Here is a 10,798-nt window from a genome sequence, read left to right as displayed (position 1 = left end):
TGGTGAGCTTGAATTGGCGACCTTGTGGTTCAAACTGACTTGGCAGTTTAGTGCATTAGCACCACATCAGGACACTTTAAGATACTAGTAACTAAATAAGTTACAACAGAGTGCTGACTGTATATATATGGTGAATATATCCATTTCATATGGAAAACATCCATCTAATCCATGGTTGTAAATCCCATCCCTAACATAAGCTACAATCTCTCAAATGATAAAATATCAGGCACTGGGAGTTGTGAGAAAGTGTAGGTAGGGAGCTATGTGAATGGCTCTGGGCAAAACACTCCCATACTGTACAAAGCAACCCTAAATACAAATGGGTCAAGGGAATCATTCTGCCATCTTTGACTCATGAATAGCATACATTTGTGTCGACATACCATGTCTTTCATGATTTGATTAGTAGTGTGAAAACTTTCAAAGCAAAAGCATCTGTGTTAGGAAGGGGAGGTGAAGAACACAGTGAAAAGCATGGCATGTTTTGCTAATAGGTTTCTGTCATGACACTCGATTCCCCTACTCTTGTTGTGAGCTGCTGTGGAGTCAGCCCCCCTACTCACGTTCACACATAAAGTTTGCACAACAGAAGCAAACACTGTATAGGATGGATTGTGGATTAGATCACTGTAATTCATAGGGTTTTCAATGAATGATTTGTGAAAGTAGATTGTCAGACCGTTCTTCCTAGTTAATCTTCATCTGAAAGCTTTGCTGAAGCCGGTTCAGGATCATAGCAACACGCAAGCCTCCACTGACAGACAGGCACATTGCCTGGGTCTCCCACATGTAAGATGAGAACTCTACCAATGAGTCACCACTCTCCTACTCTACCAAACATGTAAATGCTGCACTTCAGCCAAACTGGTAGAAGGGAGCATTGCTGATTGAGCTAAGGAGCTCTGGTAGCATAGTGGGTTATAAATTGGGCTGCTAACCACAAGTCAGTAGTTCGAATCTACCAGGTGCTCCATGGGAGAAAGATGACACTTTCTGTGCCGTAGAGATTTACATCCTTGAAAACCCAGAACGGACTCCAGAGCACACAACCACCAACTACCACTGATTTAGCTGCAAGTCTCTATTCTCCCCCTCCAAGCTTGCAATTTCCTGGCAAACAGCACAAGGAAACAGGCCAAATACCAGCTAGAGGGGTACTAGATAACAACAACAACAACAAAAGCAGAAAAATCAAATTAATTAAATAAAAATAAGTGGAAAAAAATAGAAGAGAATGATGAAAGGAAACAAAAAAATATGTAGACACAACTGGTTAGGAAAATAATTTCTGGAGAGAAACACCTGATTCTGTGGTTGGGATCTCTAGCCTATTCATTACACTGCTAAAGAAAACCATTAGAAAATTCTGACTCTTATAAACATAGTATGTTTACATCCCAACCAATTATTTATGAAATTCAATCATCAAATTTCCTGGCATAGCACTTGCTATTTCATAACTTCGCTCTGTAAACAAACTCTTATGTGATGTGTCTCTACATGAATTAATATAGAACTCTGAAAAGATGAAGCCAGAAGACTCAGAAGACATTCAGTTCATCCTTGTGGCTGTGGTGTAGAGAACTTAACAGACTCGTCCATTGGCACACAGTCTGTGCTAGAACTAGGTCAAAGGATAAATACTCTATGATCTAGGCTGATTTCTACAAAGAAAATGTTTCTAAGCTTAACTATTTTGAGCCTTCAAATCTCCACATTATTTTTAGTTACTAAAAAAAAAAAAAAAGCCTTTTGATAGCTGTCTTAGTTATCTAGTGCTACTACAACAGAGTTCTGGTGTGGCGCCGTGGATTAATGCAATGGACTGCAGGTCAGTTTGAACCAAAAAGTTGGCAGTTCAAATTCACCAACTGCTCCTCGGAAACCTTATACAGAGTCCTATGAGTCCAAACAGACTCGAAGGCACTTAAGAACAACAACAACAACACTGTAACAGAAATACCACAAGTTGGTGGTTTTAACAAACAGAAATTTCTTTTCTCATAGTTCAGGAAGCTAGAAGCCCGAATTCAAGGTGCTGGCTATTGGGGAAGGACTCCTCTGTCAGTTCTGTTTGAGTTTCTGCTCTTGGGCAATCTTTCTGTGTCTGGCCCATCTCTCTTCCCCATCTTTGCTTCTTCACTTACTTGTTAAATCTTATTTTTAATATCTCAAAAGTGATTGACTCAAAATGCAAACTACACTAATCCTGTGTCATTAGCGTAACAAGGACAACCCATTTCCAAATAGGATTATAACCCCAGGCCTGGAGGCTAGGATTTGCAACACTTATTTTGGGGAGACATAATTCAATCTAACCAGAAAGTTCCTTAGAAACTATGATGGTCAGAGTTTATCTCTCATACTTCAGTTCATCTCCCATACTTCAGACATCAGGTGGGATCAGTCTCTGAAGAAGGACATAATGCTTGGTCAGTGGAAAAAGAGGAAGATCCCCAATAGGATGGATTGACACAGTGGCAGCAGCAATGGGCTCCAGCTAAGCAATGATTGTGAGGTTGTGAGAAATCAATTCTCAAGATGGTCCATCTTCAGGAATTACTCAGTTATTCTCTTCTTGATTGTACTAGAGAGGCAATTAGTCATGGTTGGTTGGTTGGTTATGTGCTGTGGAGTCGGTTCCAACTCATAGCGACCCTGTACAGGGTTTCCGAGGCTGTAAATCTTTACAGGAGCAGAAAGCCTAATTTTTATCCCACAGAACAGCTGGTAGTTTTGAACTGCTGACCTTGCGGTTTGCAGCCTGATTCATAACCACTACGCTACCAGAGCCGGGAGTGAACGTTAAAGGATCCTCTATAGTTCAACTTCTTATTTGACAGTTTAGGAAATTGCTATAGACTTGACACAGGAATGGAGTGGTGGGGTGGGGGGTGGTCCAGGGAGTTGCTGCTAGTATAACAATAATAGAAATTTGTTGGACCAGCTAGGAATTTTAAATAAGAATACAACCATCAAGGAAATAGGTGGGGTGGGAAGGGGGAGACTAAAACCCTATACTAACTTGATGGTACTTAACAACAATAATCTGCAGTTAGTACTAAAACTCTGGTAGTGTTGTGATTACCAGTAGGGCTGTTAACCTCTAGGGTGGCAGTTCAAAACTACCAGCGGTTCCATGGGTGAAAAATGAGGCTTTCTGCTCCCATAAAGATTTACCCTATACAGGCTCACTATGAGTTGGAACCAACTCTGCAGCACATAACCACCATCACATATACTATATGCAAGGAAGTCTTGTAAGTGTTTTGTTGTTGTTGTTAAGTGCGGTTGAATCGGTTCCGATCCGTAGCAACCCAGTACAGGATTTCCAAGGAGCAGCTGATGAGCTTGAATCACCAACCTTGCGGTTGAAATAGACTTTGCCATCCAGAGCATTAACCAACATGATTTACTCAATCCTCACATTACCATATTAATTGGTCCCATTATTTATTAACTCGTTTCTGATTAGGAAACTGAGGCACAGAGGGAAATATCTTTGCCTAACATCATACTTAGGTTCCAACTCATATAGACCCTGTTTAGGGTTTTCAAGGAGCAGCTGGTGGGTTTGAACCACCAACCCTGTGGTTAGCATTCCAGTACTTAATCCTCCAGCGGCACACCAGGACTCCCAATATGAAAGTAAGAATGGAAATTCTAACTATTAATCAAACAACATAAGGACTTGCTAGAGGATTTTCGCTAGTTTGGTTTACCTCTACCCTGTATGCTGTGCGCTGCAGGTAGTGTGTTCAGTTGAATAGACACTAAACCAGGGAATGAGACCAGGTTCTCATCTTGGAACAAACTCTGACTGGCAGGGTGGCTTCTACGTGCTGGGCATTATGCTCCTTTAATCCTCTCAACTCCCTGAGAGGCATGACAAGCCCCAGTTCACAGATGATGGACTTGACATTCAGAAAGTTATACAAATCCAGCAAGGTCACAAAAGCCAGTATTCAACCCAGGTCTGACTCCGAAGTCTTCACTCTTCTTCTACCAAGTTGTGTCCTTTGTTTTTGTTATTAAAGTACTTGGGAGTCAGTTTTGACTCAGAAATCCTGTATAGGGTTTCAAGAAGCAGCTGGTGGGTTTGAACTGGCAACCTAGTGGTTAGCAGTCCAGTGCTTATCTACAGTGCTGCTCCAGGACTCTAAAGTCACCTAAATCCCTTGGGCCTCAGACTCCTCAAATATAAAACAAGGAGATTGTGCTAAATGAGCACTCTATGTGCCATGAAACCTTAAGGATTTTTAAGGGAAAGGGTCTCAGATGTCACTTTGAGAAGGAATTCCAAGGAGACAGGGTACTAGACCACTCTCTCATTTCTCACTCCCACCTCTCCCCACATATGCACCAAGCAGAGCAAAGCAATGCCACTTTACTATGCCTTATACATTTGGCTCTCCACATTTAGATTGAAGGGAGAATTCTGCTGCTAAAACAAGTTAGGGGATCATTCTACCAACTGATCTTTGAGATCTATCTTAACTTTAATATCTATGAGAGGTTCAGAATACTAAAGATGTAAAAACATTAGTTTTTTACCAAGCCAGTCAAAAGAGACTTTGGAGTCACTTAGCTAATCTGTCCAGAATATGATCTTTGGAAGAAAAGGCTATGCCTGAGCTTCTGTTGATCTAAACCCAATCTCAGTATGTGTCTTGATTGTGTCTACAAAGACAGACTTCTTACAGTCAAATAGTAATGAACACAGTCTGATTTTTCTTCTCTTTGAATTACCATCACTTGAAAGTTTCAATTGGTCACGGATGAAAGGAACAGAGCATTTGGTGACTTATTTAATTCTAATTTATCATTTTTCTCTGCCTCTCTATTTTTCTTTCCTAATCCTCTTTTTTGTGCACACACTTCAAGATCCACAGTTCAAACTCACCACCTGCTTTCAGATACCCGATACCTGTTGCTATGAGTTGAAACCAACTGGACGGCACACAACAACAACCCTCTTTTTATCCCATCCTCCTGTCCTGTCTCCCTTCTCTGGCACTAAAGTCTGCTCGTAGACAGGCAAGGGGTGGTCTGAGTTGGTAAGAAATGAATGAATACATTTACTCCTTTGTGTCCTCCCTTTCCCTACCTGTATTCCTATATAAGAGTCTTGACGTGGCACTGCTGGATAAGCACCGGACCGCAAGATCAGTTCGAACAGCAAGGTCAGCAGTTCAAACTCACCAGTCATCCCTTGGGAACACTATGCAGGGTTGCTATGAGTTGGACCTGACTTGACACCACTTAACACCAACATTCTTACACAGGACAAAGCATTGGTGTTTAACCATTGGGCTGGCGTCTTATGGATCTATGGAAAGCCAAGTTTAATTTCTATCACTATAGATTATACTCCCTTAATCAAAGATGACATATGTAGAAAGAAATAAAGCTAATAAAAGGTTCAAATTCACCAGCCGCTCCACAGAAACCCTATACAGGACCGCTGTGAGTCGGAAATGACTCAACCATACTTTACAACAATAATGAAAGGCTAAGTGCTAATAATAGTGATGGCGATCATATCTTTTTATAAAATGTATTGAGGTACACTTTAGTGTTGTCGTTGTTCAGTGCTATTGAGTTGTTTCTAACTCAGTGACCCAGTATAGGGTTTCCAAGGAGCGGCTGGTAACTTTGAACTGATAATCCTGTGGTTCAAACTGACCTTGCGGTCTAGTGCTTATCCTACAGTACCACACCAGGACTCCGAGATACACTTTTGTTGTTGTTAAGTGCCATCTAATCGGTTCTGACCCATAGCAACCCTGCATAGGGTTTCCGAGGAGCGGCTGGTGAGCTTGAACCCTGACCTTGCAGTTCAAATGGCTTTGCAGTCTGGCGCATTAACCCACAGCGTCACACCAGGACTTCGAGGTATACTTTACATACCATAAAATTCACTGATTTTCAGTGTTTCTTTCAAAACTTTTTAGCAAATACTCATAATTTTATAACCATCGTCAATCCAATTTGAGAACACTTTCATTACTCCTCAAAACAACTTAAGCTCATTTTTAGGTACTCCCTGTTTCTACCTCCATTTCTAAGTAATCTCCTTTATGTCTCTGGATTTTTCCCCCCATATTTTATAAAATAAATCATTGGTGACTAGCATCTTTTATTTAGTGTAATGTTTTTGAGGTTCATCTATGTTGTAGCGTGTCTCAGGACTTTGTTCCTCTTCACGGAACACTTTTATGAATCGCAGCATTATATAAAGAGCATGGGCTTCAGAATCATAAAAACCTGAGGCTGAATCACAGTGTTACCACTTCTTAGCTGTTTGATTCTGAGGGTAAATTCCTTAACTTCTCTGAGATTCACTTGTAAAATAAAGATAATCATTCTTCCATTAGAGGACTTTCTATGAATTAGCTGGATTGTGTCAACAAATATACACTCAAGAAATCCATTCTTTTTCTCTGAATTCCCTAAGAACCTTTGATTCTCTAAAATGTGCCATGGTTCAATCAGCTGAATCCTATAGCCTTCCTAAAAGTCCTGGTGTGGTGCTGTATGATAAGCACTGGACTGCTAACAGCAAGGTCAGCAGATCAAACCCAACAGCCGCTAGGCAGTAGCAGAAAGATAAGGCTGTTTGCTCCTGTGAAGATTTACAGCGTCAGACACCCTTTGTAAGGTCACTATGAGTCAGAATTAACTAGATGGCAGTGAATTTGAGTTTTTGTATAGTCTCCTTACCAGTCATCATCCTAACTAGTTTAAAATGGAAGACCACATAACAAGGAATATCAGAAAGAGAATTCTGCCAAGAGGAATTACAGCCTTCATTAACAGAGCCCAGAGGGTGCGGGCTTAAAGGGATTTCCTCCAATTATATTGCTGTCATTTTCCATAAGGAAGGTTAGACTGTATTTAACTACTACTTTAAAGGGAGAAATGTGTCAAATTCTGTCCTAGAACATTTTACAGAGTTAGTCTTAACTTTTCAAAGTTCTAAAACATCGTATTTTCCCACTTAGTCTTATAAAACTGCCCTGATTAACAACCCTCAGATAAGATGCAACCAAATAGCAAAGGGCCAGGCAGGAATCCAGGAGTAAAATAAATTCCACTTCAAATCCTCAAACCTTTAGCCAGTGGTTTAAGATTCTGTCTTTCATAAACTGTTGGAAGAACTTGAATTTTAAGTGTGTAGCAAAATAGACCGAATTGAAACTCTTGTTTGTTTCGCTAATCCACCTTCTCTAATAAGAACATGTCTTCAATATGAATGCCAGTTTAAAAGGATCCTGGAATTAACTCTAGGACACAAAGTTTACAGAGTCTACCCCCTTAGCACTGAGTATAAAGTTTTCTGTTCTAAACCTGTCCTGCTTTCTAAATCATTCTTTCTCTACATTTTTTAAGCCACCACTGTTCCCTTTATGTTTCTATTTCTCTTCCCTTCTTGTTTGGGATTTATCACAGCTGCATTTCTTCCTCTCCATCTCCACTGCCAGTGGCGCTCCCAAGTTTACTTACTGTTAAGTACTTGTAATCATTAAAAATAGAAAAGGATAAGGCTCCTCAATATTTCTATAAATAAAACTGGTTTGGAGCATATTTTGCTTATCCCTCACTTCAAGAAGATTGGTACAGTGTATCTCTATTTATGGCATAAAATAACTGTTGTCAAATGTAAACTAGTTATTAGGAGAGGCAACAAGTGGCTTTGTAATCTGTACATACTAATAATAGACACTAAACATATTATGGAGTCCTGGTGTGGCGCCATAGTATAAACACTGGACTGTTAACCATGAAGTCAGTAGTTCAAACCCACCAGACACTCCTTAGAAACCCTAGACAGAGTCACTATGAGTCAGCACTTCACAACAACAACAACAACATGCATATTATTGGCATTAAATGTGGCAAAGGTTGATGTGCTCAAATTGGTAAATTAGCAAGCGAGTCCGACTAATTTGAGCTTCTACTAACATAGTGCTCTGGTAGCGTAGTGGTTACGAATCGGGCTGCGAACCTTAAGGTCAGCGGTTCGAAACTACCAGCCATTCCGCTGGAGAAAGATGAGGCTTTCTACTCCCGTAAAGATTTACACCCTCGGAAACCCTGTACAGGGTCGCTATGGGTCGGAACCGACTAAACAGCACTTAACAACAACAACAACAACAACTAACATAGTGGCTACAAGTAGTACTGCTCACCAACAGCAGTTTGAAACTACCAGCTGTTCCACAGGAGAAAGATGAGGCTGTCTGCTCCCAAAAAGATTTACAGCCTCTAAAACCCTATACAGGATCGCTATGAGTCGGAAACAACTCCACAGCATATAAACCACCACTACCACCACCACCAAGGAGCTCTGGTAGCATAGTGGTTACAAGTTGGGCTGCTAACCTCATAGTCAGCGGTTCGAAACTACTAGCAGTTCTGCGGGAAAAAGATGAGGCTTTCTGCTCCCATAAAGATTCACAGCCTTGGAAACCATGTTCAGGGTCACTATGGGTTGGAACCAACTCGACGGCACTTAACAACCACCACCACCACTACCACTGTGATAAAGTCAGATTCACACAGATAAAGGCTATATACAGATTGAATTGAAAACTTTCATTACTGTACTTACGTAAGTATTTCTGTGGTTCCTTGCTGCAAGTACTTATTTGAAAATAGGAACTATACACAAAATTCATGGCTCACTTTTCTCTCAATATTGAAGAAATGAATAGAGTTTCAGGAGACAAGTTTCTGCTCATTATGTTATCACCTAAAATTGACTCAGGAATTCATAAGTGTGATAAAAAGAAGTCAAAACATTTTGGGGGACGTCAACAGTTTACGTTTCCTTAGATTTGTGAATTTCCCCAGTCTTTAAAAATATTTTTATGCTTAAACTTCCTTTTCATAGCACTATAGTGAAGAGCAGGCGCTCTGGTAGCATAGTGGTTACGAGTAGGGTTTCTAATCTCAAGGTCAGCAGTTCAAAACTACCAGCCCTCCCACAGGAGAAAGATGAAGCTTTCTGCTTCCGTAAAGATCAACAGCCTCGAAAACTCTATGCAGGGTGGCTATGAGTTGGAACCGACTCCACAGCACATAGCCATCAACCATCAACCATAGTGAAGGCAGAATTTATAACTAAGACTATTTTAAGGGTTTTATTTTAAGCAGTACCATAGGAATTCCTGGCTACCATACGAATTTATCTGATGGCATATACAGAAACAGTCTAGTAAATCTGTGATTTAGCAAAAATGTTCTTCTCTACTGAACACTCTTTTGTTCAGCAGTACATAATGAAATGATCTTTAGTTTTTTAACTTTAGTTTCATCATTCAGCAAACACTGGTTAAGCCCCAAATTACAGTGTATGGCTAGCATATTTAAAGTTTTTTTTGTTTTTTTTTAATCACTATATGGCTAAACTCAGAAAGTAATGCTGGCGTAACAGTTTGAATTCACTTTCTGTGGGAGAAAGATGAGTCTTTCTCATCCTGTAAAGATTTACAGCTTCAGAAACCCTTTACAGGATCACTGAGGTAGAACTGACTTGATGGCATGCAGTGATAGCTGCATATGGCTGAAATCTTCAAAATAAATGCAAAAACCAGAACCTATGGGTTATGGTTTGGCATATAGTTTGTTTTTACTCAGGGTGATCAGTTAAATCCCCAAATATGCAGAAACCCTCTCTGAGGCCTTCATCACTGTAAAGTTCTGCCAACATCTATGCAGTATTTATATAAATTACCAAATAATACCAAAGGCTCCTACCCAGAGATAGCTGCAAGTTTTTGGTGTGCTTGACGGGCCATTTCACAGCCTTTGGTTCTTGTCTTGTGCATTTCTGCTCGGAGTGAGGGGCAGCTGACGGAGACATCTCCAATTGAAATGACCAACTCTCGGTACAGGGCCACTTGGGTGTTGAACTCTTGGACAAGCTGCAAAAGACGAACATTTCTTTCAGTAAACACTTATCCTCAGAAAGTTTCCTACTTCAGTGTGTGTAAGCAGGGGCCTTCACTGACTACTGATTGTTGCTGTTGTTAAGTGTAGTTGACTCATAGAGACCCTGTATAGGGTTTCTCAGAAGTGACTGATCTCTTAAATCTCCAGCTAAGAAGCCTACAAATTGTTTGAAGCTTAAGGCACAAAGATGGACAACACTTATCCAAGGCAAGTACTGATTTTTTCATTACTACAAACCTATGGAAGCTCTATTTTCACACCTACTTTCTCCCATCAGTTCATACTGAAGAGCCAGAGCATATTTGCAGACCTAACATGCCACTCCTAGGTATCTAGAGAAAGATCCTGGGGACTCTAATTCAGAGGTTCTCTTCTACTGCTGTGTGGAGACTGGATAATGGATTTGAAGTTCCATGGGAATAAAAACCAGGGTATGTAATTGACAAACCACCGTTCACCTCCTGCTGGACCACTAAACCCCCTTTAGCTTCCGACACTGACTGGAAGACCTACCACAGCCTCTGAGCCAAAACCTTCATCCTCACCGCAGCGGCCCGTGCGCTCTGTTTGGGTTTGTTTGCTACTGTCTCCCCACAAAGGCAGCACCCCCACCTCCTCCTTCTCGGGTGGACTAGCCAGTTCACCGAGTCCTTTGCATTCACCATTCTCAGAGAAGACAGAGACACGACCTGCAGTCTCTGGTCCCCAAGACCCTTGCCATGGCACTTCCCTCCGCTGGGTCATCACGACCTGGGTGTTACCCCGAATTTGGAGGACTACACATTCAAAAATAGTGTATGTGCACGTGATCGCCACAGAGGAACTGAGGGTGGGGGAG

General features: G+C 41.0%; 1 protein-coding gene across 1 annotated transcript in view; it reads right to left on the bottom strand.

Moving 5' to 3' along the window:
- The window catches only part of RGS7BP (regulator of G-protein signaling 7 binding protein), a 233,311-nt gene that overhangs the window by 220,548 nt on the left and 1,965 nt on the right, over positions 1-10,798 (bottom strand). The window contains exon 2 of the mRNA XM_006875292.1: positions 9,766-9,932. Coding sequence (XP_006875354.1) covers positions 9,766-9,932 — 167 coding nt within the window. The remainder of the gene's footprint in view (positions 1-9,765; positions 9,933-10,798) is intronic.

The sequence above is a fragment of the Chrysochloris asiatica genome, unplaced genomic scaffold, assembly GCF_000296735.1.
Source record: "Chrysochloris asiatica unplaced genomic scaffold, ChrAsi1.0 scaffold00318, whole genome shotgun sequence".
Lineage (NCBI taxonomy): Eukaryota > Metazoa > Chordata > Mammalia > Afrosoricida > Chrysochloridae > Chrysochloris > Chrysochloris asiatica.
This window is presented reverse-complemented; position numbering and strand designations above follow the sequence as displayed.